General features: G+C 37.7%; 1 protein-coding gene across 11 annotated transcripts in view; it reads right to left on the bottom strand.

The window, feature by feature from the left end:
* The window catches only part of trol (terribly reduced optic lobes), a 1731230-nt gene extending 1721510 nt beyond the window's left edge, over positions 1-9720 (bottom strand). For all 11 annotated transcript variants that reach the window (XM_090387691.1, XM_090387694.1, XM_090387699.1 and 8 more), the window contains exon 1: positions 9465-9720. In XM_090387691.1, coding sequence (XP_090243817.1) covers positions 9465-9608 — 144 coding nt within the window. In that variant the 5' untranslated portion in view covers positions 9609-9720. The remainder of the gene's footprint in view (positions 1-9464) is intronic.
* Between the last annotated feature and the right edge of the window lie 5628 nt (positions 9721-15348).

The following is a 15348-nucleotide window of genomic DNA, read 5'->3' as shown; positions in this document are numbered from 1 at the left end:
GCGTTTCAACCACGGACCTTACAGGAGTTAAAGGATCTGCTAGTTACGTGTTGGTACCAGATACCACAAGACATTTAGAAATCTTGTACCGTCCATGCCTCGCAGGGTACGAGCTGTTTTGGCTGTACGTAGAGGACCAACATCATTAGGTAGGTGATCATAATGTTTTGCTTCATCGGTTTACATCTCAACCGTGGTGAAGCAACACGATTCGCTGCAGCATCTTGCTTAAACATCGCTCGATGAATGTTGAAACGGTAGTTCTTCAGTCACTATGTAAGCATTCCAGGTGTCCCTCTGGCTGAAAAACTGTTCATTTTGAGGTCTTCGTGAAAATGTGAATGGGGAGAGCACGTAGATATTTAATGACGTTGCCAATTAGTCTCCACTGCCTGTCCTCCATGATGCCACACAGCCTATATATATATATACACACACACATACATATATAGTGGTCTTAGTTAGATGTTTCTCATACGATTGTCATTCATACCGGCATTAACGCACCTAACTTCGTAATTTTTTCCCCCACATCCAGAACCACACTTTCAATATTTTCCAGTGAATATATCGGACTTCCCCGCTCAGATGTAAATTCCGCATACCTTGCAAGGAAACGATGACATTTTCACATATATTACAGTACTTCTATATTATGGAGCTCACGTCTAACCATGTTAATAACATGTCCATTCACATTTATTAAATGTATCAGGGAACCATACAACTTGAATGCACCTTTTAATAAGAAGCCCCAATTTTCAGGGAGTTTTTTTAGAATCCCGCTTAATAGCCAACTGTTAATAATTGTAAAGTTTCAAGATGTTGTATGGAGATTAGAATGGAAATATGAACTTAAATATAGCGTATAGTAACTATTCTGAATTCGTATCAGTGCAGCTCGGATTATGGAGCCTAGATGTTTTTTCTGTAGGTACATTACGCGTTTTAAGACTGATTTTTTTTTCCCTCCATTTCGGAGATGACAGCATATGAATCGGTTCCCTTTGAAAATGATAGGTTAAATTTCTTCACACATTGCCAGGGAACCTAACTTGAATAAACCTCGTATTACAAGTAGTCCCACTGACAACTCTTCACCGAATTCTTTCCAAATGAGTGGAAAGAATTATTCATTAATCTAGTACAGCGATAGGTCATAAGAGTTCATATTATGGACAGCAGTAAATTTGAGATATTCGAGTTTAGTTATCTCAGATAAGGCGGCTAAAGTAACTTTAGCCGCCTTAGCTGAGATAGAAAAATGTAAAAAGCTGTAATTATAAGTTGATAAACATAAATAAGGGAATAAAATTATTTATGATTTAAAATGGAGCATCTTGGATGGATGCCTTGAGAAAGGTAGTCTAGGCATCTAATCCAAGTCATCTTCGACCACTTCAGTTTTCTGAAGTTTTATCAAGCTCAGTTTATGGAAATAACCAGAATTCAATCGGAGCCTCAATTTCCCAGCTCAAAATTGAATTCTGGATATTAAACGTTAGTTTGTTTTACAACTCGAAGCATATGCTGCAAGAATCCTTCCATGCAAGAAAAATGTAAAAAGCTGTAATTATTAGAAAAGTTGATAAACATAAATAAGGAAATAAACAAAAATTATTTATGATTTAAAATAGAGCATCTTGGATGGAACCTTGAGAAATCTCGCGCACTAACACTACGTTACGAGACTTTTGTAACAATCATACCATCCATTGCGGATACATCAAAATTAGATTTTTTTTTTACTGGCCTGCAGAAACGGACTTACAACAGGAAGAGCGGGCAAATATTCCAGAACAGAAAATGACGGTGAGAATAAACCCCGTCTCTGCTTTAACTGAAAATATTTTAACTGAAGACCAATTAGACTGAAGCAGTTACATCACTGGATTATGTAAGTGAATGAAAAGCGTGGTCTCGCTCAACGGACGCTGTCCGTTAAAGCCATGGTTTAAAGTATTTATTTAATTTTTCCGAGGAACATAATATGAAGGGATCATGATTGATACGTTTATTCTGCTCCTCCAGCAACATAACATTACTTTTTATAAGAAGTAGATTTGGTAACGTAGAGTCATGATATAATTTTATCAGTAAAATTAATTTTGCTATTTTGCAAAGTGTATAAGGGAAGAGACTATCAGCCTTTCTTCCCCCACACAAGAAAAAGCCCTTTTACTCCCACACATAGAAGTGGAGGAAAGAGCCTGCATTCAACATTGGTTGAATGTTCTGCTCGCAATCAGACTATGCTTGGTATTTGCTTCTAAATCCCAATCGTTAGAGATAATTTCACTTCCGGAAAGTGAAATAAAAAAACGTTTGTTCCTCTTTTCCGAAATGATTAGGATTTCTGTTTTAAGAATCCTCAACTGCACAACCGGTCAACAAAAAGGAAAAAACCACAGAAAGGCAAGCAATAATGGGGTGCATGCACTGCTTTCTAAAGCACGGCAAGCCCTTTAATGCGGAGTGCTGGGAAATTGGCGCCAGACATCCCGGGTTCTGCCGCGCCAGTCAACATGCTTGGATGGGCCATACAACTGTCAACAGTAGAGGTCGATTGTGGGACAACGCAGCTCTCCTCGTCCTTTTGTTCTTATTCCAATGTCTTATTACAGATACGCAATCTGAGTCTCTTTTACGGATCAAAATAGAAAAAAAAAAGTTCACGTAATGCCCTATTTCGGTATGATAATAACGTTCTATTTGCATGGTTTAAAGCCTTCTCACAGACTACCGATATAAAATTTTCCAATTCTAGAAACGATTTCCTTTATACCAAACTGTCCACAAAAATACCTCTGAGGTGTCTAGACTATAAAAGAACTTTCCAGAAAGTTTTCATAGCCTAGAATTTTCTTTCTAGACTTTCAAGAAAGCAAGTTGCAGCAACATTAACTTCTTATGAAAGTTCCTTTTGAATATTTGAACTTATTTTAACTATACATACATCAATACACCAATAAATATTAATTATGAACACGCGCTAAAAAATCTGATTTATTACATAAATGTTTCTGGTTTTGCTCCAAGCAAGTTGCCAGTCTCTCAACACTTTCCTTTAGACTGCAGTTTAGTTCGTATTGTACTCCATAAGGAAAAATGCTGCAGGCTCGTTTCGTGCCCATTACTAGGTAAGAAGTGTGTCGGCCAGTTGATGTTTGCCCTTGCTTCCCATTTGCCCGCTAGCGACCGACAACTTTGGCATGCGTTTACTTCCTCGTGCCTTTTCCAACTTATTTACATGGAAACAAGTGACTAGCGAAACGCCGTTATGTCATGGTAGATCACTGGACCAGTTATGGGCTTTGGCACAAGTAAGATATACAGACTCCTTGTAACAATGCCTGCTGGCAGTTCCAAATTTATGAAGCGTTGCCAAAAACGTGCAGTATTGGCCGATGGTACCACTTATTTGAGTCCATAACTAACGTCTGTAGTGTGCTTAAACTGAATATAAGGTTGGAATTATAATGTATTATACTAATACTTTTAGAGATTTATTTTTTTATTTCGAATTCTTGAGAAACGATTAGCAGCGATTTACTTATTTCCGTATTCGAGTTATTCCAAACAGCAAGAGCACAGTTTGGAAGCTTTAACTCAGTTTCCATTCCAGTTATGCAATCACGGGCTCGTTTATTCGCTAAATTAAAAGATTCCAGAAATGGTTTAACGTATCTTGAGTCCTGTAAGGAGCAAATTTTAATTACATTTCTTTCTTGCAAAGAAAGAAATGTAATAACATACTGTTAATAACATACTGTTGTGTACTGTATGCGGTCAGAAGGTTGCATTCCATTAGAAGTCTCTTTGCATACGAAACGCGCCAGTGTTAAATAGGAAATTAAGATTTCCGTAGGCCAAGTATTCATTATAAGAAAAATGAAACAGACTGCATTTGAGACAGGTTTACACGCGATTCTCACAATACATTAACGATTAGACTAAAACTTTGGTGGTTACAGCAGACAGACAGTATGAATACTGTCTGTGTATAAAGTCCATAAATTAGATAGAACCGTCATATCCCCATCAAAATATGAAATTTGAGAACTTAAAAGCTTTCCCCCGACATTCAATAAGCGAGAGTCCGAGACCTAAGAAACCATGACTTTGCAAGAGAAGACGGGATGATTAATCACCTACCAATCGAGCTAATAAATGAATTAAGACTGCATGCGCAAGGTTACACGAAATGACGGGGCAAATATCAGAACGCAAAGAAGCAGTTGCCTGACAACCAAATTGTGCTGTTTGGAAAGTTACTACATAACACGAAAGTCATGTGAGCCTCCATTTCCGCCAATCGCGATACTGAGATTGGCTGACATGGTTATGCATACTACTATACAATTACTGCGATGATATACATCAGTTTTATGGAGACGTTTGTTGGATTTGGATTACCTTCTATAGATTTCGTTCCATTCATTTTGGTTAAGCAAAACGTGAACTGAAGTTTCCGATCAAGAACTGGATCAAAACAACCCCAGGAGCTCACATCTGGTGAGTATGGGGCTTAGCACACCCAGGGTCCTGAACTGGATATTCTCTCCGGGTAACTAGTTTTTTTTTTGGTGGTGCAGAATAAGCCGCAGGCTTCCTTGCACCATATGGCAGATCTTGATGCTCTGACGCACACGCTTCAAAATTTTAGCATTCGCCACAGAAGAAGGGTATGGGCATGTTAATATCTTTAGCTAAAGAAACTCATCTTTGAAAGAGTTATTCGGAATTATAATACTGTATTAAGAATATTGTCCTAACAACTCCATGTGATGTGGATTTAAACAAGCAACGTGCATAACCCTGAAATTTCACACATGACAAAAACGGCACCTCCCGTTTGCAGATAAAATTCAAGCTCAAGTCAAAAGGAATTAACAGTGTTATTGAGGGGTTTCTATAAAGTAACAGAAGCCCTTAGTCAAGCGCCAGACTACAATCAGTACAGTGTTTCAATAGACCGCGGTTCAAGAACACCCGACTGCTAAATACGACCATGTTCTTATATTTTATCAATCTTGTGAACTCTTCTGACCTCTGGTAGCTATCCCGGAGTATAAATCAGAAAATGATTATCAGTTTGTTTCCAGCAGCCGATGACCACTTCAAGGAACTGAAATGCAACTATACAGACAACACAGGAGAGGTGCTCCTTGGCGTAGTTTAAGGAAACTACCATGGCATGAAACATTAGAATTCGTTCAAGAAGTTCTTGTAATTAAATAACTTTTCAATGCAAGAAATATCGCATTAAGTCGTTTCACATAAACATCACCACAGGAATGAATAGACATTACCACCCAAGAACTATTACTTGCCTAAATTATGGACAAACTAATGGAGGGGATGAATAGGTGATGTGGGATTTTTTTTTTTTTTGGCTGATGCTTTATAAGCTTGCTTTCGTGCATCATTTCCCACGACTAATACTAAGTTTAGTAACCTATGTTACTATTATAACCGTTAATAAAAAAGTTTTAAAACGCTCTTTAAATCTTGTATTGGCTTGCCACTCCTGATAGATATCAGGAGTAAGCAGCAATGCCGGGTTTTTTTTTTTTCCTCTCTAACATTGGTATCTATATTTTACTCAGTGCTGTAAACAGCCCTATAGATATTACGGGAAATTCTTTATTGTGCACAGATGTTAATTTTTTTTTTTAACCTGTACAATAGTTCTGTGTACAGTTGCAACGGTGATCACCGTGCCGTATGCATTACATCAAATAAATTTAAGAGCTGCTAATTAAATAAGCTATATATTGAAAGCATAAAAATTAGCCGTATAATCACAGACAATACTGGTTTACACATACAAATTGTACACGCTAAATTAGCCATGCAGTGGTCACGTCGCCTAGTGGCTTCCCTCTGCATTACAAACATTTCTCGCTTTTAAACTGTCATGTGTGAGCAGTTGCTACCATGGCCGATGAACAGAAGTTGTTTCCCCATTGCTACCCTTAAGTCTATTCACGAGACACCTACGTACAACAAAAATGATTGTTGTGCAGTCGCTGGAATGTTCGGAGGAATCCCCTTAAAGACATTCAGCGGCAGCCTGAAAGAATGATCAAGTTTACTAGAGGTTTTCTAGGGGAACAGACTTGCCACAAAAATAATTTTATCCCCTTGGGAAAGGAGGAGACTACACGGAGTTAGGTAACCAACTTGTCTGCATGTGATACTGCTTGAGCTCTTGAACATTCATTGTTGAATTTTTTTTGTTCATTGTCCGGGAGGCTTATCGCCCTGAAGGCCTCAAAAGTGATAAATATTATCTAACACTTACGGAACTGCAATCAGCATGAAAACAAAATAGTAAGAAAAGTGAGAGTAAGGTCAAAGGGTATCCTCGGAAGAATCTTTAGTTGAGTAGACCAAAAGATAATCTTAAGGAGTTTTACGATTAAAAACACGAAGGTAAAGCACTGCATCCTTCCTCTTAAGTAATTCTGTTACTCTATCATTTTCTTAACTAGAAAGAAAGGAGCAGTGGGTGGTGAAGGTCATACCACCGGCCTCTTCCGTAGACTAGAACTATCGTCTTTCTAAACCCGTATGTATATTGACGGATGGTCATTCTCCTTTACCAGGGTCTGAAAGTAAAAGCGTTCACTTGCTCAAGACCGGTTATTGAAGGGGGGGGGGGGGGGGGGGATAAGTGCCTGGAGGCTACAGTTCCATTATCTTAAGTACGCTAGGAAAACAATAGGAAAAAAAAAAAAAAAAGACCAAAATGGAGTTGGATTAGATCATATGTACATATTTCTTAAAACTAAATATAATTATTTAACTATATCGCACCGCCATTATAAAAATCAGGTTTCGATAACAGCAGTTTCCAAGAGATTTTATTTACTGATTTACGTGCTTATAAATACTGTACATTTATATTTAATGCTCAATTACTTGTATATGTTATGTACAGTCAGTCATGCACGGCATTTCGCGCACACCTAAAAAAAAAACACCCACTTACGATTCCTTGATATGAAGTTTTTTTTTTAATTAAAAAAAAATTCCTTCGAAAATATTATTACTTCGGTATTTCCGATCTATTTGTACGAAGCTTGCAGACCTTCAAAAACAGTTATCCAAACCATGCAATTAAGACAAGACAGTTTTGCACCACATCAGCTACTGAGAAAGTTAATCGATTCCTTTAACTTATTCAGCAAGCACGCGTTCCACATAAAACACCCCGAGATGTCTGTTACCGAAGTTAATAGCAACGTTGATGTCTTGTTTTCCGAGATCAGTAGAGATTTACTTTCAACGGTCAGTCATGTCGTTCAATGACTAATTGGTCGTACCGCAATTTGCTTGGACAGCACCCACCGGTATCGGCGTACATCGAATGAGTGTACATATACCAGTACATATGTAACAGCATCGGAAGTTAATTAGTACTACTGCAGTTAATTACGGGAAAGTTGAATTTAATTACGAAAGTATTCATTAACTAGAACACTAGTAGTTAAAAGCCTTTGCCAAAGTGGGACTAAAACGCATCCTAAAAGAACTAATCTATATTTTTTCTGGGTTATTCTATTTATGCCTTTAATTGTAATAAGCGAGGTTACTTTTTTCACCTCTCCATTTAGTTCTGTCACTTCAGCTCACGCTACAGAACCAGCCAGAAAGTGGGGAAGGGAAAGGGGTACTAATCTAAAGCAGTAGTTCTCAAATTATATAGAGCTGACAAGTTGGAGTGGGACCTGGTTCAGATAGTCCAGAGCTCGTCGTTCCATACAGCAAATATATCAATACGTGTCTATATTACAATATTGTGTCATAAGAATTAAGAACATGCTCAATACATAATTAAAATAATCATAATTAAGAGCAACTCAGAATTGTCCAAAGGATATATTTTTAACACAATATTATAAAAGTACAAATTTTTATTTAAAAAAAAAAAAAAAAAACGCCAGGTATCTGGTCTGTTAATTTTTGATATACTTTACTATAAGGGAAATGCATTTTCCTCATTAAATAGTTTCTCCAAACAGGGAGAAAATCGTGCAAAAATTAATTTTTTAAAAGCCAACCTGAGGAGGGGGAAAAAAAAAATCTTAATCAAGATACCTTTTCAACCCTTTGAACACCCCCGATTGTGGTCAAAGTCCCAGTGGTGGGGAGTAATAAGATCTTTCATGGAAGCTTGAGATTATAAAAAAAAAATTGAAGTTTAAGAATTAGGCATAATGAAGTATACTGCAAATTAAGTTTTTTGGACTTGATGATAGAATGGATGTAATTGCAAGAATAAGGAGGTTCGTCGTGGGAGTATAATAGGACTTAAATTTTGCATTCTTAAGATGTAACCTCATGATTTAGAACAGAAAGAAATGAAAATTTCGGAAAGGAAAGAAGAAAGTTTGTTTTTGTTGCAAATATTGTCAGCTTCCCTTGCCTACTTCTCAAGCGGCCTGGTAGTCGTACTAGATCAGCGATTTCCGCAAACTGACTCCTAGTAAAATTACAGGATTAGATGACAGCGTTCCAATTGAATAGAAGAAATATTCGCGGTTCAACTACTGGTACACAAGACAAGTGTCTTTTTTTTGTTTTTTTTTTTGTAAGGACAAAACGAAATTAAGAACCACTGCTATGGATATTCCGAAATTTGTGAAGAATACGCCGAAAAGCAGTTTAAACAAAGTACTCTTTATGGGGAAATGCGAATAATGTGGCTGCACAGTAGCTCTACAACTTACTATTTCCTTTCCGTGATACGTAACTTAAAATATAGAACGGGAAATGCACTTGAAAGAATTTAAGATGAGTAGTTAATTAAATTACAAAAGTACTTCTGCCGCTCAAAGTTTAAAAATGCGCCGAATTAAACACTCGTTAAATAATTTTAAAGTTAACTTTTTCACTGCTAGCAACTTTTAATTAATAAGGTGATAAGCGGCTTCAAAAAACACTTTCCTAATTATCGGATAGAGGCAGGGTTGCGGTTTTTCTATTACATTCAGCGCTAATTTCAAGAAAGACTTTCCAGTGGGCTGTCTTAACCACAACTTAAGCAAAGAGAATGAATGAACTGGTTCTCTCCTAGTGAAGATTTCAAATACTGCGGGATTGCCCAGTAACCTATCCACCAAAATCAACCGTTTCATGATAGTACAAGGAAGATTTTTTTTTTTTTTTTCAGCGCTTTATAATTCTTCAAAATAAACTATCATTTAGCAACCGATTTTCCTTCTAGCATGAAGAGTATAACTGTAGTAAGAAAAATTAAAATAATAAAGTAATTCACGCACATCAACTTAAACGCAGACACACCCAAAACTTGAATATAAATTTACGGAAACACCACCGCATAATATTTTATGGCTAAATTTTATCACCTACATTAACACTTACTCCATAAGGAAGAGAAAAATAATATTTTTTCTAAAAAGATGTTTTAGTATCAAAATCTACAGAACTCCTACCTCACTCGCGCCGGTGACAGGTGGGGTTACGAAGAGCACAAAGGTCAAGAGTAGCATAATAGTTATTGCTTTGCCAAGAAGCCATCCGGGCCACCGATGGCCTCTGCGATTACGAAGTTCCAGTAACGTGTCTCCTAACAACATGACTTCTCGGTGCAATTACTTCTTCCGTTCTCTGACTTCATATAAACTTAGGGCGCTAACTGCAACTTCTCCGGCCTTGCGCGTGCATGCACTTTATAGGAATGCAACGCCACGCGCTCGTCGCGAACACTTCAGTACCGACACCAGTGGTGAAAGTCAACTTTGAATGGCTCTTCTTTTATCGGGAGCTCCTCCCTCCGAAACTATTATTCAACACTGTTTAGCGGTCGAAAAACGGACAAATCATAAATTTTGACGTAATGAGAAAACAGACCTGACATGATATGATGAAACATCTAGGATAAATAATAGGCATTAAAGAATATTTGAAGAAGATGCGCAGAATAAGAACGCATGAAATAGTAACAGAACGGAAGAGCCGAAAGCGAAAGAGCAGACGCATCCACACAGACGGAGGGTATACGAAGCTGCTAAAACAGGCGATGCCATCGAAACATACTTACCGCTCTTTAGATAAAGATTAAGACCAGCCTTTAGAGTTTTTTTTTTTTTTTTTTGCTCTATAATCATCACTGCAATTAAAAGCCTTATTACTTGACCGTATCTGAGAAACTTTTAGAAAAGCAATGCTCTTTTGGTCAAAAAAATAAAATAATAAAATAAAATAAAATAAATAATAATATATAATGGAGAGCGAAAGTAAAACAAACGGGACTGTTTAAGACAAACTTCATTTATTAATGTTTCATTTAAGTTTGGCAGATAAAAACAAATTAAAATTTTATCTCATTTTTTTTTTACCAGCTAAAATGAAATAAATTTTATCGAAGTTCTACTTTCGTTTCATAGATGTTCATCACTATCAGTCTTTCGCGCTATCTTAAGTTTAAATTCAGGATTCCTAACTAGAAGGCAGTTAACGGTTATTCACGCCATAAGATAACTTCAACGGCATAATTCATTATTAGAAATATAATCATCACAATCGTAACACGGAGGAGACGTTAGAAATATTAATATGCATTTTACTGTAAGTCAGTCAAACTTCCATACTGCTACGAACAATAAAAGCAGCTATATACATTTTACCTTTCCGTCAAAAAGAAGAGGGTTAGCAAAGCATTCCTTTCGAAATCATTAAGGTCCTCCCTGAGTGCCGAGAAGAGGGTGTGGCACACTCCTCAGGTGCAAGGCTAAAGGAATTACAGGAGTAACTTCATCTGATTAATCTCAAGAGTGTGCGTGGGGGTGTACAATTCTGACTAGTTCCCTCAGGTGCACAAATATCTCGCTGTTGTTGTTGTTGTAGGATTTTAGGAGCATCAGCGACTAAGGCCATATTGCTCCGCGTATATTGTTTGTAAATTGCGTGTGTTCTGAGATCGACTAACTCAACCACGTTGTAAAAAAGCCCATAAAAATTCCTCGCGTCACCGACGGGACTTCAATTCAGATATTTTCCACCCAGTGTGGGAAGACGGCGATCCTAACAACCAACTGTGCTATCCACGAGGCCGAAATATCTCCTTTCCTCACTGTTATAACCTTTTACTAAATTGTCAATGTAATAGTTAAAAGTAGGTGCGATAAGCAGATACAGTACCATGATATGCAAATTATATAGTTGTTCCCATTAACCACTTTTGGAATACCTTTTAAATAGGATCGTACTCAGGCCACGGAGACATCCATTCCTGTTTTTTTTTTTTTTTTTTTCGTTTTTCAAAGCAGTATGAGTCCTATGGTTTTACAAAACTCCTATCTTGAACAATAAATATTTCTTTAATTATTTATTTGACCTCAATGGCAAAGTAGTGGATATACCACTTCACCTTCCGATTAGAAAGGTCTGGGCAAAATACATTCAGGATCCATACTTCTTGTGGCTTCTCCAGCACCATCCTCTTTTCACATACGGACAGGTGAAAAACATCGTTGATATAAACAAAAAAAAAAAAAAAAACACTTTTTCAGTAGTTTAGGTATGGAGTTAATTAATCTGAGGTGAAGCTGCGGAGTTTTTCTTGGAATTTTCCCTGTGTTTTTATATCCACAAACAGATAAAAAAAAAAAAAAAAAAAAACGTGTAAAGCATTAAGATGTCTACATAAATTCCTAAGATACAGCAGATAATAAATATCTATGCAAGGCTGCGGCCAGAAACGTCTGGCTGAAGGCAATTAGAATAATAAAAAAAAAAAAAAAACATTTTACTGTTTAACTTAAGCTTTGTCCGCATGCAGGATGTTTAAGTTGAGCGTTATTCGTAACGGCGGGTGATCCGGTAATTTATCACTCTTGTGTTTTTCCGATTTGAATTGCTTCGATAAGCTGGTGGTCGTTAATATGTCATTTGTAATTAGTTTAACATATAAGTAAGAGCTAATCTAACAAAGAAATTTAAAAGCTCTTGTAATTTTCTTTCACAAAGTGTAATTATCAACAGACCGTCCAATATCATAGCATGAGTGCGAGTGATATAGGCATCGACTGCTAGTAGTATACGTTTAACCGAAAGTGGCTGAGTTAGTCTTAACATTTTCATAACTTGAATACTATATGCACAACATTGTCATAAAACATCCTTATTGAACTTTATATTATCATATAACATCCGTATGATTATATCAATTTTAACGCCTTAAGGCCATCTTGGCAGGGCCTTGCGCCTCTCAGACGAGGGCAGCGTGGTTTTTATTCCCAGGAAACTCGGGTTTTTCGTACAGCAAATAGGCAAATCAATCATAGAATGCAAAAATTTACAGACAATATATAACGTATCTCAGTCTTAGTTGCTTTGGTGCTAAACACACACATACATACATACACAAACCATATATATTATATATAGGTCAGAAATCTTCAATGAGTTGGCGTACTACAGTGCGTACTTTTGTAATTATTTTTATTAATATTGACAGTGCTTCCGTGGTCTATTTCTCCCAGTTTTTTCCCTTCTGCAATATTTAACAATCTCTGAAGTGATAAACTGTCGCTCGATGAGTGTTAAATATTTTGATCCTCTGCAAACGACGATAAATTAACATTTGTTACCTGAAGGGCCTCCGTAGCCGAGTGGTCAGGAGCGGGAATGCAGTAGCACACGTTCTTTGAGTAGAGCGGGGTTCAAGCCCCTGACTGCTGAATACGGTCGATCTGACAACCCGCACTGGACCAGCGTGGCAGATTATGGTCCATTTCCCTCAGCATGAATTGTTGAGGAGGCTTCCATCCTGCAGTGGGTTGATAATGGCTGCACTTTACTTTTTTTTTTTTTTACCTGAAATCAAAAAAAGAGGGTTACCAGTAAACATGAAATTTGAGCGAATCCAAGGGTGAACCTGAAAACACACCAGGTTTATTTTAAAAAGTTATGGAAGAAGCACCCTTAGGCGGACATATGAATAAAAAGGCGGACAACCAGTTTAAAGACGCAATGATGAATCTACGAAGCTTGTGCACTAACAAGCTGGGATGAACACAAATACGTACTGTACGACAAGAAACAAGGCGTCAGTTTGCATTCCACTGCTAAGGTTAGTTGTAAAAACCTATTAGACGTATGTAAATTTAATTAGGTTAGAGAAAAGGCATAAAACCACGCTGAGTCGGCAATAAAATGATGAACATATACCAATAAACGCTGATAATCAAGTTTTAGATTTAAAAAAGAGAATTTAGTTATGAAATTGGTAATCATAATTGCCCGATAATTCCATGGATCTGATTTATCACTTTTATTTTTGAATACTACAATAAAGATTGTCCAGGTGATAAGCAACATTTAATATCAGGAATACCTACAGTCTTCTGCAACATTATGAGCGCCTTCAAGACTCTATTGAAGGCGACCATCATCTTGCTCACCTCAGAAGAAGAAGAATTATGTTTGCACCAAGATTCTGGAAATAAATTAAATTTATCAACAGGCCTCTTAATCGAAAAACTTGCTAAATCATCAAACAATCTGGAATTACTAAGGAATTGGGTTGATTTCAAACAGTCACAAAAAGCTTAAAGTCAGATTAGTGCAACAATGTATGGTTCCTGGAGGGTTCTCACATTCTCTCAAGCATGACAAGCTAGAGCTTCTCATGCTTGAGCTGATGGAACCCTGATGGAGCTGATATTCGGGAGACATTCGTGATCTTAATGGACCAAATTTCGGTGAAGTTCGCATCATTCTGCGACAACCAAATCCTTTGCATGCACTTTCGTGCAAACAGAGGATTTGGTTGTCGCAGACAAACAAAATTTGTTTGCGATGCATTGTTACAAACAAACTCCCCAGGGGCGAAATGTTAAATGTTTACCCTCCCCGTGCAAGTTTATACCATACAAAGGAATGTCGGCCCTCTGTGTCACCAGGAAATATTAGGCGATAGATAACTCTCATCAACCAGTGCAATACTACCACTTTGCTTACTGGAGGCTTGAAAAATGGTGAAACCCATAGTTAGTCTCCAGAGCAACCCTCATCTCTTCCATCATGCAGTACGACTGATGTCTTTTAAGATTATGATGGACATCGCGGCAAGATCCCATCTTCCTTATATATAATAGATTCTGTCCGGTGTTCGCAGGCAGGTCTCTAGATAGTCCAGTGGTTGTTTTTGCTGATCCCGCCTTCAGGTGAAGTGACGAGGAGATTTAAAACAAGATACCTTGTCTAGTCAGCATATTACATCTGATGAACATGTTTCTTCTTTTACCAAAATCATTCAGGATGCTTGTCAGAATTGGGGAACCAAACAAAGGAAGTTCATAGAGCCCGGAAAATCTACCAGAAAGCGCGAGCTTCCGTCTCACCTGCTGAAGTTGAGGCGGCAAGGGAACTGCTTCGAAAACTGAGAAACGCCTACACCACAAACATCAGGAAAAATAAAAAAATAATAAAAAAACTCCTGGAAGAAACTTGTTTCAACCACTGCGAGCAATGACCCCTGGTGTGTTGTTTATCGCATTGTTACAAACAACTGCATTGTTACAAACTCCCCAGGGGCGAAATGTTAAATACTGGTTAGACCTAGTGGTACCCCTACTTTCACCTGGGAAGACTCCATTCTCAATATTTTGGATGCACTTTTCCCCGTCGATTATGGACCCCTAAATGAGGAACAAAACCAAATTACCACTAACAATGACAATTATGTGACACTGGAACACGAGGAATTCTTCAGGAATGAAGAACTTATGGCTGCCCTTGCAAAGACCAAGGACAACAAACCTCCTGGTAGATATTAAAATAAGTCGCCTCCTGTTCCCACAAATCCCACTGCAGATCTTCACTAATTGCTTAGCAGAGGTCACTTCCCTGTTTGTTGGAAGTAGTCTAACTTAAAACTTATACCAAAGAGCCCAGATAAACTACCTAAAGACCCGAAGACTCATCACTCTCCTTTCAGTTCATGCAAAAATCCTGGAAAGACTTCTTCTCGGTCGCCTCACTAGCAAAAAAAAAAAAACCTCGCAACAACTATGCAATTTGGCTTCAGGTCTGGATTATTATAACCATTATATTTAGGGTAACCTAGAATGTCAATTCAACCTATGTGTATTGTTTCTTAAATTGCGTGTGTTCTCCGGTCGATTTGTCTGCTTTGCTGGACGAAAACCCCAAATTTTTCCGGGAGGGGGGAACGTTGCTATTTAAGCCTGAGACCTACTAACTCAGCCACGGAGTGAAAAACGGCCATAAAAGTTCCTTGCGTCATCGATGGGATTCGAATCCGGGCCTTTTCCACCTGGTGTGGGAAGACCACTGTGCTACTTGCGCAGA

The sequence above is a fragment of the Mastigoproctus giganteus genome, chromosome 13 (assembly GCF_048544385.1).
Source record: "Mastigoproctus giganteus isolate SK-2022 chromosome 13, ASM4854438v1, whole genome shotgun sequence".
NCBI classification, from domain to species: domain Eukaryota; kingdom Metazoa; phylum Arthropoda; class Arachnida; order Uropygi; family Thelyphonidae; genus Mastigoproctus; species Mastigoproctus giganteus.
The sequence above is the reverse complement of the archived record's forward strand: the minus strand, read 5'-3'. Positions and strand labels throughout refer to the sequence as shown.